The sequence below is a fragment of the Sitophilus oryzae genome, unplaced genomic scaffold, assembly GCF_002938485.1.
Source record: "Sitophilus oryzae breed Bouriz unplaced genomic scaffold, Soryzae_2.0 scaffold_1297_pilon_pilon, whole genome shotgun sequence".
Lineage (NCBI taxonomy): Eukaryota > Metazoa > Arthropoda > Insecta > Coleoptera > Curculionidae > Sitophilus > Sitophilus oryzae.
Window position 1 is genome coordinate 2,677,818 of NW_022145945.1, and position 16,088 is coordinate 2,693,905.

A 16,088-nucleotide genomic window follows, 5' to 3' on the forward strand; every position below is an offset into this window, starting at 1 on the left:
CCGAAGGTTTGAGATGCAGCGCGAAATTTGTGTAGGTAATAATTCATAATTTTCTGGTTCTGGATAAATGATATTTACTTGATTTTTTAAATGATATTTTTATTTCTTCTTGATTCTGGAATAGATATTTTCAAAAAGACAGCATATGGTATTCAGTTTGTAAAACCCGTGCGGTTAAAAGAAAACAATTGCTTAAATGTCGAAAAACGTTTAGAGAAAGAATTGACTTAAAATATAAAAAATATGTGAAATAAAACTTCTAGAAATGTGTATGTGTATATATGTATTTATATTTTTGTGACATTATTATTTAAGTGTGTTTTAAATCCAACCGTGGAAAATTTGTGTAAAGAACATTGACTGGAAATTTAGTGAAATGGCACCTGTTTAAAAATGTAAGGGTAGGTTTCATTTTAAGATAATTCGTATTTATTTCTAGATCTATTTTCCTTTAAGTAAAGTACAAGTACCTTGTAAGAAACCAATTAAATTTGGCCGCGCCTTAAAAAAATCGACGCAATATTTTTAGATATTGACCTCCCTACAATAATAACCACGAGCCACCACTGCCTGTACATGTATTTTTTAGTTCTCAAAAAATTGATCTTACCTCTGATAAAGCTTTGGCAATCTTGATCCCCAGCTCTCTGACAGTAGATTTCTGATTTCCACAGATTAATTGTAACAAATCGGTCAGCTCCTTGTCCGGCCCGTTTAATATTTTGACACCCAATACTTTTAATGTCAATTCGTTAAGACCAGAGGGCATACTTGGATTGAGCACTTGCATGCAGTATGGCTTGAAATCTTTCGGGTTTTTGTCAATAGGGTACTTGACAAACGGAGAAATACTAAAAAAGTTAGTTAGTTAGTATGCTACTTCGAATAAAAAGATTAAGGAAGGGGCATATAAAAAATCTTAGATCGAACGCGAAGGGGTCCGAAAATGGCCGACTTAAATTCCGGTTTATCAGTGCCGTTCTAATTTTATTCAAAACGTGTAAAAATATGATGTAGGGTAGACTGAATAATTTGTTTTTATTTTACGTTGTCAATAAATGTTTATACGTGAAAAAATGCAGTTTTAGTGTTTATTTAGTGATTTTTTTTTCACTTTTCAAAGCTTTCAAATATACGAATTAAAAATTACTCTCAGATAGATTTTTTAGAAAATTTTATGCTCTACAAGAATTCGCGATGTAATTTTTTTTATCGTAAACCGTTTCAAAGTTATGGTACTTTTAATGGAAAAATATTTTTTTACGTGTTATTTAAATGGAAAACTTTGAATGTTCACCGACATTTTTTAAAATTGAGCTAAAAATCCTGCCTTCCGGGGATATTTTTTTCTTGGTTATTACGTTCATTTTAACCCATAAATTCGTTAGGTTAGTTTTTTGGTTCACCCTAACGTCCATCCATACATCCACACACCGAAACAAACTTTCGCGTTTATAATATACACGGTGTCCCAGGAACTTCCCAGGAATTAGATGTTTCTAGAGAACCACAATATCTAGATCGGAGTTTTTTTGCACATCATTGTTTTACAGCGAGATCTATCGATTAAAAATATTTTCAATATGGCGGCACTTTCGGAAATACCGGAAGTTGACGACAACTTTCATATTTTAAATAGGTGCTCCCATTTTTTATTCCATACTTAAATTCTCTGTAAAATTTTATGAATTTTGATATCAAACACTCTATACCTAACATTAACCGTTTTTGAGAAAAAAAATATTTAACATTTTTGGACGAAAAAAACTGCCTGTCAAAAATATGTGTATAGTCTAAACGTCAAATTTAGTGATTACCACAGCCACTGTGCCATAAAGAGAAGACATGTGGCTATCTATTTCAAAAATTAAATTGTTTGAATGTCATATAATAATGCAGCTGTCATGAAATTGAGAGATTAAAAAAGTATCATAAATCATTTTTTTTTCATAAACCCACTTTTTTTATTTCGCTAGTGAAAAGGCTTTTCAATTCGTTTCTTTTTAACTATACATGTTCCTATACCTAAAATAAATCGTTTTTAAGTTATTTAAAATTTAGTTTTAAAGCGTATATTTTTCTTGATTTTAACAAGTAGCCTATGACTTTACACGTCAAGTGATGTAAAACAATAGATCTGACCATGCCGTATTGTGACACTTTATTATATTACCGACAGCAGTATATTACCGATCATCATTTGCAAGCCAACTTTGCGTTGTTTTTATTTCAGGGTTGATACAGTACATTATTAAAATAATTAATAATATCAACTATTAGATATCACTAAGGAGCGAAAATACGAGATATATTTTCATAAATACACTTTTTAAACTTTTAAGCAACAGTATTTACAACTTTGTCTGACTTTTTGACACTTAATGTCAAAGGAAGCTAGATAAAATCAAGAAAAATATACGTTTTCAAACTAAATCTTAAACAACTTGAAAACGATTTATTTTTGGTATAGGAACATGTATAGTTAAAAAGTAACGAATTGTAAAACCTTTTCACTAGTGAAAAAAATTATTTATGATAACTTTTTAATCACTCAATTCCATGACAGCTACCGCCATTATCATATGACATTTGAACAATTTAATTTTTGAAATAGATAGCTACATGTCTTCTCTTTATGTCACAGTAGCTGTACCAATCACTAAATTTGACTTTTAGGCTATACAAATTTTTTTGACAGGTTGTTTTTTTCGTTGAAAAATTTTAAATATGTTTTTTTCTCAAAAAACGGTTAATGTTAGATATAGATTGTTTAACATCAATATTCATAGAATTTCACAGAGAATGTAAGTATGTAATAAAAAATAAGGGCGGCTGTTTAAAATAAGAAAGTTGTAGTCAACTTCCTGTATTTCCGGAAATGCCGCCATATGGAAAATATTTTAATCGATAGATCTCGTTGTAAAACAATGATGTACAAAAATCTCCGATCTAGATATTGTGGTTCTCTAGAAACTTCTAATGCACGCTCAACCTGGAACACCCTGTATACTTAAGAGAACTTACTCTATAATATTATCTTTCATAAACTCCCACAACTGTGTATATTGAAACGGAGCCAGCAGATTCGCATATTGACAGACCTTTGGCGACAGAGTATATGTACCATATTTGTCATAAACATTAAGCCTTTGTTCATTGTCAGGATTTTCATTTATGTCCAAAGATACTGAAAAATAAAATCGCAAAATTCATAATTTATATACAGAGTTTGCTAAAAAGTTCGTAACAATTAGGAGATTTTATATTATTGACTAACTGAAAACCTATTTATGCGAAATTATTTTTGCACAACCAGTAACAAAAAAAATATTTTTTTCACAATTTATTGCGGTACAAATTCAAGTCGTCGTCTAAGTCCGTACGTCGTGTACGACGTGTAGTGGCTCCGGCTCCTGGCTCCGACTCTCTAAGGACCTGACGGCCGCACGCACCGCCCGTCTCCAATTTTTCCTGTTTTCTGTCCCTCGAACGGCTCCCTCCAGGTTGGTATTCATAAGTTTTTCAACCATGTCCACCCACCTGGTTGGTGATCTGCTTCGGCGACGGGCTCCTGCAGGTCTTCCTTGTACTACCAGTCTCTCCATGTGCACGCTCCTGTTGACATGGACGAAGGAAAGTATACGTTTATGAGGAAGTATACGTTTACGCTGGAAAGTCTTTGTGGTAATTGGATTTCGTTAAGGACCGACATATTGGCTAAAAACACGCTTTTAGATGCATCAAAAAAATGTTTTAATAAGAGTAACTTTAACTCTACATATATGTTTCGGCTTGTTAGGCCTTTACAAAGTTACTTTAAAGTTACTTTTATTAATTTTTTTTGATACATCTAAAAGCGTGTTTTATTAAAATACTAATATTTCAACGATGTTTCGCAATGAACCAACCACAGCCTCAGTACTAGGTTTATTTTTGTCGATTTTGTTAATGACTGTTCGACCAAACTTTGGTGAGCTGCGTCATAGTGTTACGGGCCAGTTGAATTCTGCGGCGTATTTCCACTTCGCAACTACCAGTATTAGATATAAGTGCACCTAAATATATAAATTGTTACACAACTTGGCAGCGGTTTATGTTTGTGATATCTGGGCGGTGGTTGTTTTCGCGATCAACGATCATCACTTTCGTTTTTTTGTATTGATGCGAAGGCCGAACTGTCTACTGATAGTTTCCAATCTTGGTATAATTGCTTCCAGTTCTAGCTGGTTTGCGGCTACCAATACTGTGTCATCAGCAAAACGCACATTTGATATTCTGTAGCCATTCAGTGATACACCGCCTGCCCATTCCTCCAGTACAATCCTCATAGTGTATTCGCTGTAGATGTTGAAGAGCATTGGGGACAGTACGCAGCCCTGCACACATTCAAGTACTGCATTAACAATATTTTTTATTAAATTTTCTGGTTTTTATGTCATTCTAACCAAAAAATACTATTTTATACTTTTTCTTCAAACAGTATAAAATATATATTTGGGACACAATAATATAATAATAAATAATACACAGCTCGGGATCTTTACTACCAGAAATCAACAGAAGAATTAAATTAGCATGGAGTACTTATGAAAGAAACTCCATCATATTCAAATCTAGAATGCCCCTCTAGCTAAAGAAGAAAACATTCGACCAATGTGTACTACCAGCCATGAACTATGCATGCGAAACCTGGACACTTAATACGGACATCATAAGGAAACTACAGGTCGCACAACGCTCAATCGAACGAAATACGCTAGGAATAGTCAAGAGATACCGTAAAAGGAATAGAGTGGATACGACAAAAGACCCAAGTAGCAGATATCATCCACAGAGTCAAATCCCTCAAAGAACAGACAACAGATGGACCAAAAAAATTACAGCATGGTACCCACGAGGAATTAAGAGACTTAGAGGAAGACCAAACATGAGATGGGACCATATTAGGAAATTAGCAGGGATAACTTGGGCCCGCATAGCCAACAATATATAACAATGGGCCCAACTAGAAAGAGAGTATATAAGGGAGGCTACTCCATAATTGGAAATGATTGAATACGCTGAAAATGATAACGAGACTTTTTCTTAAAAAAATATTCAAAAATCTATATTTTTTAAATTTCCTATATATTTAAGAAATTTGGTACATCTCAAAACAACTGTTCTCTTTAACATTTTTAGATATTTTGTTACCTAACTCTACTTTTGCATATGTAAAAGGGATTTTTGTAATAATTTGTCAACGATATGTCGACTGTCGTATGACATATGTCAAAATGATTTTCTACGTTATTGGACATGCTGAATCAAAGCTTCTTATTCCAATAATACAAATAAAAATATCTCCATTTGTTACGAACTTTACAACAAGCTTGTTTATAGAGTTATTATACCAAAAAAATCTGCCATTTTCGAATATTCTCTTAGAGGATGTTCAGCTCCCAGAGACAACCCAACTTGAACCCGATGGTGTATTTGATGGTATCTAAACCCGCTCTGCGAAGCTTTGATTTTCTCAAGACGTGAGAGTTCAGTCAAGACATCCGAATTTTCAGCAGCCATCAGAGAACTTATTATTTGCTGCCCTTTAATCAAAAATGTATTAAAATATGTAGCAAAAAACCTTGATATATTGATTAGTAGAGTAGAGATGAGCAAAAAATCGCAAACGGCGATTCAATCGCAGCGATTTTAAAACATCGCAACCTGCGGTTGGCTCTCATAGGAAACTGCTATTGCGATTTCCTCTATTTGTGAGGTTCAATTTAGGCAACCAATATTACAATAGTTGCGATTTTGCTGCGATTGTGTTTTTGTAAACTAGGACCGTGATAACCTTAATCTGCGAGTTTGGTTTAGAATTTTTCAGAGTTTACAGACAATTATATACCTATTGTACTAGCAAAACATTTTTCTATGCACGTCATCAATCATATCGACATTGACACTAAAGCACAGCTTAAGTAAAAAACAGCTCGGACAGTGCAGCGTGCACTGTCCGAATTTTGATATTAAACACTCTATATCTAACATTAACCGTTTTTGCGAAAAAAAATATTTAAAATTTTTGAACGAAAAAAACTGCCTGTCAAAAATATGTGTATAGCCACAAACTGTGGTATAGCCTAAACCAGAGTACGTAGATCGCCGAGTAGCGACAGAAACCGTCGGCTCTTTTGATGTGGTGGGACCAAATTTTCTTTCTCTCTCTTTTGACGTGTTTGACAGATAGATTACGTATTTAACTGCTCAACTTATGAAGTGGTCCTATAAACATGGTATACACTGCTCACAATTTGAAGTGGAATTAATTATAAAGTTTTATACATATCTTTTTTGTTTTGTTTTATCCTTATTTCTAAATTTGAATGTATAAAATATCTTACTGCTAATAAATAATTAAAAAAACGATTCGTTGCCTGAGGTATACTTGAAATAAAGTATATGAGATATTTGATAAATGACAACAGTGGCAACTTCGCTTCTTTGTATGACAGATAACCTACTTATTTCGCGCAGCCGCAAAGAAAATTGAAAACGGGACTGTCGCTACTCGTTGGTTTAGGTACTCTGCCTAAACGTCAAATTTAGTGATTACCACAGCCACTTTGCCATAAAGAGGAAACATGTACCTATGTATTTCAAAAATTAAATTGTTCGAATGTCATATAATAATGGCCGCAGCTGTCATAGAATTGTGCGATTAAAAAATTATCATAAATCATTTTTTTCAAATGGAAACCCACTTTTTTTCATTTCACTAGTGAAAAGGCTTTTCAGTTTGTTACTTTTTAACTATACAAGCTCATATACCTAAAATAAACCGTTTTTGAGTTATTTAAGATTTAGTTTTAAAGCGTTTTATATTTTTCTTGATTTTACCCAGTAACCTATGACTTTAAACGTCAAGTGATGTAAAACAATAGATCTGGCCATGTCATATTGTGACGCTTTGTTCAAAGAGCAACTTCATTTTCGTGCCAACTTTGCGCTGTTTTTTTTTTCGATCATACGGAATATTATTAAAAATATCAACTATTAGATATCACTAAAGAGCGAAAATACGGAGATATATTTTATAAATACACTTTTTGCTTTTACAATACGCTTTGATCTTTTTACGCTCGGATTTGCGATTCGAAAGAGGGAGAACACTAGAGTGGCGAGCTCTCTCGCCACAACCAATAGCCGCGTATGCGTCAGTCAGTCAGAGAAGTACTAAAAAAAATTTTACACGTGACGTAAAAAATTATTCGACTGGTGCTAGAACATAATTTAGATACACGTTTTTTAAATTTTTGACTTTAAATAAATATGCATTCTCAAAGAAAAACATTTAAAAAACAAAGTAATTAATTTATTTCTAGAAATAACAGCAAAATGAAATAGGTACATTGATTACTTATAGTTATTTACGAACGTTTCCAAATTAGGAGCTTTCGGTTTTTGTTTGCTACATTTAAGTTCTTGTTAATATTCTTTAAGGTATAATAAATTCTAACTTTTGCGTATAATTTTAACAAAAAATACATTATAGGAAAATGATATGGTATAATGAAAATAAAGATGGTTGAATTTAATTGTCTGAAATAATTTAACGAATTTACATAATATATTTTCATTTATAGAAAATTCTTCAATATTGTTCTGAAAAATAGCCTCCATTGAGGACACTAAATAAAAAAAGGGTCACTTGGCATTAGCAAGGCTCCAAATAAGTGGTCTTTATCGTTTTGAAAAGCTCTAAAGTGCGAATATACTTTTAAATTGAAAATTAAACAGACTATATTTTGAATTATTTCAATAATTATTTGTGCAACCAGCAGCCGCACATCCTGGAAAACCTTTTCCCATTCCAACAATAAAAATAAAATTGAAATAAAAGCACCAATACCTCTGGTTAAATACAAAAAGAAAAAAATCGAATTAATTAATCTTCGGTAATACGGCTCTACTCGCCACGGTGGAGGTTATGCATCGACTGAATGCGGCTGACTGTAGCTCGCTTAATTCAGTTAAGCATCGTCGGAGTGGGGCATTTTAAATTCGAGCGTGGGAAAAATTGGCGACTGTCCAAGCTATATTATTCTGTAAGCTGTGACTAAAGTCTATAAACCTGACTAAATAAAATGTTGGCAAAAATGATTAAATTTGTTGTATAATTTAAGATACCGAGCAGCCCTTCATTTTACTTTATAGAGCAAATGATTGTAACAGATATTTTATTTAGATTAAAGGTACAAAAATTAATTTAGACCGAATTTTATTACCGCTATGTTGGTCACATTCATTCATATAGTAAACGCCACGAATGTTTGGGAGTGATTCATCGCTTGATGAAGTTAGAATCGAAACGCGCGCTATCATTTTTACATTAAAAACGTTAATTTTTACCGCAGACGTAGGTTTTTAAAGGCCCGGTCTAATCATCTGCCTGCGCTCCTCCTACTTATTCTAAAATGTTAGCGTGAATGACAAAGACCATACTATATCGCGTTTCTTTGATTGATTCGTTTTTGTGCGTCAGTCCATTGGTGTACTTGCAGTGCGACCAATGGGGCATTCCAGTTTATATTTATAACCAAATATATGCTTTGACAAGACTTTGACAGTTAAAACAACCAATTAGAACAGATTATATATTGATTATTATATGACTTGAAACACCACGGCACTGGAATTAAGTTTTATGTGATCTTGAACAGATTAGTTCACATGGTAGCGACCGATGAGTCACTCCCAAACATTCGTGGCGTTTACTACATGTTGGTCCAGTCATTATTTTGTATAATATCGTGTTGTTGTTGAACCTTTGTGAGCAATTCTCGTTTTTTGCCTATTTTCGTAGTCTTTTTTTAAAAATTGCACTTTTAAGCACAAACAGTTCTTTTAAGAACTAAATTTTCGAGTTTTGGTATTGCATTTCTTGATTGTGTGTTGAAAATAGCTGAAGCATTTAAACAGTCGAAGCAAAAAGCTTGTAGGTTCCCTGATAAACAATTTGAACGAGAACGTGACAAACAGGTTCTTTATTACTCTTGGCTGTAGTTAGAGAAGTAAGTTTGATTGATAAGCACATTATACCACTTTCAAAGTTAGTTTTTATTAAATTCTGTGATTATTAGTTAGTGCATTAATAGCACCCTCTTACTTGTACCTCTTACTTACCCTCTTACTGTTACCTACTTACACCCTCTTACTAGCACCCTCTTACCACTTATGGCGTGGTAAGATCTACACCAATAAATAAATAACCCATAATAATGTTTAGAATCTTCATAATGGACTAGTTTTTGCCAATATGTAATAAGTAAAATAAGCTATAAAACAAATAAATCAATTAATTACTAAAATATTAGTTATTAAAATAAAAATAAAACGTAAAACTCTTTAAAAAATGATATAATATATTGTTTGTCAATTTTAAATTAAGATTCATCTCATAAATCCATCACAATCTGGCAGCGCTGTCGCCATCGCTTGTCACTCAAAGTTGTCACTCATCGCCTGTCATGTGCATCGGAAATTGTTTTGCAATTACCATAGTACAATATTTAAATATTAAAATCGCAATGACAGGTTACAGTCGCTGCGATTTAAAAATCGCAATCGCAGTTTCAATTGCGATTGGAGAATCGCAGTTTTTGCTCATCTCTATTGATTACTACCAAAAGTCATAGGCTGATATTTGCCACCACAAATCTGTTGATCGTTGTCTGTTATAGGGGGATCTACAGTGTGTTGCTGCTCTTTATCGGGACAATGAAAGTTTATTTTTTCAGAATCCGGCAATTCCCCAAATCCAGATCCCTCTTTGAATGAGCGACGGTTAGAGCAAGACGAGATTTTTGAGTCTGGCGAAGACTTTGCCATTTTCGGTCCCGACCCTAGTTTGATCCTGCAAGCCCAAACCTTCAGGAGTTTTTCGGCAAGACCGTCGTAATAGCCAGGCTCGACTCTGAGGGCGTTTTTCATATAATACATCGCTAGCAAGGGATTGCTACTTTCGTAGTGTAAAAGCGCTAGGAGAAAATTTGTACTGGGCTCGACGTAGTTGATTTTGAAAGCCAGGGTAGCGTACTTTAATGCTTGGTCCTGAAAAATAACGTTTATTTGACCTGTGATTGAACAATGAATAAAAATAATAATAATGAGAGTTCTAATATGGCTGACATTAATTCCTATTGATCAGTGGCGTTCAATTTTCTAAATGTTAAAATATTATACTAATAAGATACATTCTATAACTTGCTAGTTTTGTCTTACGTTGAGCCAATAAATAATAATAATAATAGCTCCCGTATATAGCGTTCAACGCCTTGGGAGTAGCAAGGTATAGATAGCTTGCCATACTAGAGCCGTTCGGTATACAAGGAAGGTAATGTGGCTAGCACTACGCTTCAACCGCCTATTATTACCTCAGGATTGTGAATCCTAAGTACTCATTTAAGGCTGAGTCGACCTAGGTACCTAAACTATTTTTATTTTAATAAAAATAGTCGGCTGATGCAATGCCGGGTGTGGGATTCGAACCCACCACCTTGAGATTGGTAGACGAGAGCCTGTACCTCTACGCCACCGGGCACCTTGAGTCAATAAATACTAATAATTATACAGGGTGAGTCTTAAATAAATGTAAATATTTCTAGGGGTAGTATATTTTTTTACATCAGAAACACGTCCATGAGTTTTTTTCGCGAAAAAATAAAAATTTTGAAAAAGATTTTGGAATTTGTTTTAATTTTTAGTTAAAAAACACGTCTTAATAATATGGCAACATATGTAGTGGATTAAATTTACCAGAAAGAAAACCCAGAAAAGATCTTGCTCTGAAAATTTAAACAAAAAATCATTTTTTTTTTAATTTTCAAAGTAAAATATCTCGGTTATTTTGGACTTATTTGAAAAACGGTAAAGAGAAAATATGTTTCTTTTATCAAGATCTACCAGGCGTAAATATATTTGCACTTATTTAACACTCACCCTGTATATAAAACATTTTATTCATACTAATATCTCATAAATACAGAAATAATTTAACTATATTTCATACCAATTAAACACTTAATTAGGTAATCGAGTGCGCGATTTTTAAATTCATTGTTGCCAACCATGGACATATTCAGCGCCGGGCTGACTAACTGGAATTTTCCCGCTGGGGATTCAGCTAAAAAATGTCAAGTTGCCACATTTATTTATTTACTTTCTGACACTTTTTTTGACACGTTTCGTTTTGGCACTTTAGTTTTTTATAACGAGTTTTTGGTTTAAATAAATAGTGTTGAGATACCTTTAAGCTTAAATATGTTTACTAACAGATCTTGTAGTCGAACACTACTCTTTTTAGAACCTCTTTTAGTGCGAAATGTTCAAGATATAATATAAAACAGCCGTAAAAAACTCATCGCAACTTTATTAGAATATTTTGAACGGGAAAGCGGTAGTAATGGCCCTTTATGTCTCTTAAGTGCTGTTAAGAAATTAATTTATTTTTGTTTCCTAAAATATTTTGATTAAAAGAAAATATATAAAAGTGGGCAACGCTGTGCCGGTCAAGCTTAATCACGTGACTCAAAGTTTTTTTTGGTATGAAGTGTAGGTAATTTAACATTTGGGCAATAAACAAAATTTACCTTAAATCCCATTTGGTTCATGACAGAGCTTAGCGACACCAAAACTACATCAGTTTGGTCCTTAGGAGCCCTCTGGAACGCCATTTCAAGACAATCCAAAGTTTTTCTAAGATTCCCTCTTACACGCCAATATAAGCCTGCTAAAGTGGCCAACACCCACTTTGGAGAAGTTTTCTGTCCAAAAAAATAAGATTCGTATCCAAGTTACTTTTTTCACAATTTTACAATACTGTTTTTTACAATAATGTAAAAAACTAGCTTTTTGCATGCCAAAATATACATTTTATGATAAGCTAAAAATGGTATATTATTCTTTGCTAATTATAAAACCTGTCCTTTAAATCCTTCAATTTAATAGCTGTGAGTAAGAAGTTTCACTTCAAATATGCGCACATAGTGTACACACAATTTTTTTTTCTATCTCGCTAATAGTTAAAATCTCATCTGCAAACCCAAAGTTTCAAGTTTCGATAGTAAATTAATTATTCAAACATTAAATATTAAAAACTGAAAATGAAGCCCAAATTTGTATAAAAAAATAAACTTAGTTTGTAACTCAAGTTGTTTAATCTACAGTTATTGTAATCACAAAACATTTTCCGATGCACGTCATCAATCATATCGACACTGACACTAAAGTCTATAAACCTGACTAAATAAAATTTTGGCAAAAATGTTTAAATTTGTTGTATAATTTAAGATACCCAGCAGCTCTTCATTTTACTTTATAGAGCAAATGATTTGTAACAGATATTTTATTTAGATTAAAGCTGCAAAAATTAGTATAAACCGAATTTTATTATCGCTATGTTGGTCACATATTGCGCCGTGTTCAGCGATGTTGTCCTTTATTTGACAATTATCCTAGTGTTAGTCATTATTTTGTATAATATTGTATTGTTGTTGAATCTTTGTGAGTAAATCTCGTTTTTTGACTATTTTCATAGTCTTTTTTAAAAAATTGCACTTTTAAGCACAAACAGTTCTTTTAAGAACTAAATTTGCGAGTTTTTGTATTGCATTTCCTGAAATTGTGTGTTGAAAATATGCCGAAGCATTTAAACAGTCCAATCAAAGAGCTTGTAACTTCCCTGATAAACTATTTTGAAAGAAAATGTGACAATAAAGGTCCTTTATTACCCTTGACCGCAGCCAGAAAAGTAAGTTTGATTGATAAGTAGATTATACCACTTTCAAAGTTAGTTTTTATTAAATTCTGTGATTATTAGTTTGTGCATTAATAGCACCCTCTTACTTGTTATTACCACTTATGGCCTTATGGCGTTGTAAGATGTACATCATTAAATAAATAACCCATAATAACGCTTAAAATAATCATCATAATGGACTAGTTTTTGCCAAAATGTAATAAGTAAAATAAGCTATAAAACAAATCAATAAATTAATCACTAACATATTAGTTATTAAATTAAAAATAAAACGTAAAACTCTTTAAAAAATGATATAATAAATAAGTTGTTTGTCAATTTTAAATTAAGATTCATCTCATAAATCCATCACAAACTGGCAGCGCTGTCGCCATCGCTTGTCACTCAAAGTTGATCACGTGCATCGAAAATTGTTTTGCGATTATCATACCTTGTTCATTGCACTAATTATTCTCTGCCCAATCTCATGCTCATCCGCCTTCCCATTGTTGACATATCTCAATAACTCCGCTTTTAAATACTCATCTCCCTTCATTTCGATATCCAACACATATTTTTCAGCAGCTGGAATAAATTTCTCCCCATTGACATTCTGACCTTCGCAAACAGGTGGATACCATGGAAGATCATGTTGAGCGCCCTCAGAAAGACCTAAATACTCGGAAAGAGCTTGTTTTAACCTAGAAAAATAAGTTATATTGTTAAAAATACATGAAAAAGTGATAAAATATAAAAATTATTACTGGTATCCTTTATTTTCTGGTGGTAAAAATACGGGTAAATTAAAATTATCTTTTTCTTCCAGAGGTAAATTCCATTGTGTGCACTCTTCTTTCTCTGGCCACCCAGTAACATCAAAGTACTGGTTGCCTAAAAAATACAACCAAATTTAAACAACCACTAATAAATTACGACACTATCGAAGAATTTCCTTCAATATAAAGGATTTTACAGTCAAATTACGTCGACTGGAAGGCTGAAAGATTTTTATCAAAAAAGAAAACAATAATAAGGTTTCTGGCAGTTTTGCACAATAAAAATTGATAAAACATGTAGTAGGAGTATTTATTATTTTTCCTACATCTATTTTTTTCACTTTAACGATGTTGCTGTCAAAAAGTCTGCAATTCGAAAGATTTTAACATTTAAGTCCATTTCACTAGTCCAAAAAAGTAGTAAAATAAGCGTTCGGCATTTAAAGTTATATGTAAAACTGGCTAGCTATTTTTACACAAATGAAGAAAAAAATTAAAGATAAAGGATTATATTATATCCGTATTGTAGCACATTTTTAGACAACTTCTTTATTTTTAAGATTTTGATGGGCAAACATCAACAAAATATTCCTTATGTTTAGACTAAATTTTCTCGAAAATAAAGACATAATTTAAAATTCCGTTACAATACGAAATAGATTGAAGTTTTGTGATTACAGTGATGTATAATTTATATAGTTTTGTAACAAATTGCTAGCTATTTTATGACAAATGCTGAAGCTCTGCAAACTTTAATCAAGCCTTACTCAAAGCACGTTTGTTTGGAATTTTGGGTGTTGCTTAACACGACAGGATCGGGCTAAGCTTTAGGCAGATTTCTGGAATATAATATATATTTCTTTCGGCCACACACTCGCTTTACCCGACCCCTGAGGGCGACCCGAAAGTAAAGCATAATAGACTCTTAACAAAAAATTAATAGATACATTTTTATCTTTCTACAAGTCTTATTACACATATACAATATCTAAACCAAAGTTCTTCATGTTGAAATGAAATAAATAGGTATACGGAAAACATATCTAATAAGTCATCACATCATGGCGTGTTGCACGATTAATTATTTTCGGTTCAAGCAGTCATTGTAAGCAATGAATTTTTTGAAACATACTTTATAATACTGCTGTCGAGTATCTGTTACGGCACTTTTGATCGTGTTATTTTTTATAAAAAAAGTTTTATTAAATAAAAAGTTAAAAAAAATAAAAAAAAATAAATAAAAAATAGGTAAAATACACGAAATTTGGTGATTTTTCCCAAAATTGATAAAGTTATTAAAACTAGTTATAATCATCTGCTGCTGATGCGAACATGGTCAGCGAAAAGCGCAAAGTGTTTAGTATACTGTGGTGAATCAGTGTTTTATTTTGCTACATAAAATTTACAGTTGAAGGTTGGAACTTTTGGTGTTACACAGCAAAATAAAAACACTAAATCACCACAATACACCAAAACACTTTTACTTTTACACTGGACGCGCGTTTCGCTAACCATGTTAGCATCATCAGCAGATGATTATAAACTCAGTTCAATATCAGTTTATAATCATCTGCTAATGATGCTAACATGGTTAGCAAAACGCGCGTCCAGTGTAAAAGTAAAAGTGTTTTGGTGTATTGTGGTGATTTAGTGTTTTTATTTTACATAAAATTTAAAAAAAAACAGAAAATCTGTTATGGAGCTCTATATCATTTAACCATTTCATTTAAAAAACTGACATAAAATCTACACATATATTTGATACCAATTAAACTTTTAGTTACGTAATCGAGGGCGCAATTTTTAAATTCATTGTTTCCAACCATGGACATATTCGGTGCCGGGCTGATTAACTGGAATTTAAATTTTCCGCTGGGGTTTCAGGTGGCAGCTCTGATATAAAAAATGTCAAGTTGCCACATTTATTTATTTCCTGGCACTGTCATTCGTTTTGATAGTTTAGTTTTGAAATATAAGTTTTTGGTTTAAATCTTTGGTTTAAATAAATAGTGTTGTGATACCCATAGATAAAGGAAATAAATTTAGATTGGAAAGCCCCTCAAATATATAATTGTTTTGGATCACGACCGTTGTACGCGATCTGGCGCTGCTATAGCGGCTGCAACCGCTGCTAACCGCAAACAATAACAGAAATAATTTTCTCTTGTCAAAGTGAGAATCTTTAAAAATTATAAAAACTTCTAAAATTTAAACCGCCCTCATTGAAAAAATACCAAAAAGTTTTTAAAGCGTCTATTCTCAAAGTAATTATTGCTATCTTGTGAGTTTAATTTAAATTTTACTTACTCAAACCCGTGACAATTGTGAAAAAGTGGCATTAAAAACTAAAAAACTGTGTTGTGAACTGTGAACCAGGCCCTAGACACTTGAATGGTAATTTTATGGAACTACGAATTTAGTTTCTTCCGCATCGCCAGACGGCGCAAAAGACATTAAAGTACAGATTTCTAATTTATATATGAAGATGACATAACAGCCTCTATATTCACCACCATCTATGGTCTAGTTTT

The 16,088-nt window shown here is 32.6% G+C and overlaps 1 protein-coding gene across 1 annotated transcript in view; it reads right to left on the reverse strand.

Moving 5' to 3' along the window:
* Positions 1-16,088, reverse strand: part of LOC115874552 (tetratricopeptide repeat protein 17) — a 41,961-nt gene that overhangs the window by 15,250 nt on the left and 10,623 nt on the right. Inside the window, exons 5-11 of the mRNA XM_030889734.1 lie at positions 13,546-13,672; positions 13,233-13,482; positions 11,634-11,807; positions 9,669-10,095; positions 5,394-5,585; positions 3,025-3,187; positions 611-851 (exon numbers count right to left, since the gene is read on the reverse strand). Of these exons, the coding sequence (XP_030745594.1) occupies positions 611-851; positions 3,025-3,187; positions 5,394-5,585; positions 9,669-10,095; positions 11,634-11,807; positions 13,233-13,482; positions 13,546-13,672 (1,574 nt within the window). The remainder of the gene's footprint in view (positions 1-610; positions 852-3,024; positions 3,188-5,393; positions 5,586-9,668; positions 10,096-11,633; positions 11,808-13,232; positions 13,483-13,545; positions 13,673-16,088) is intronic.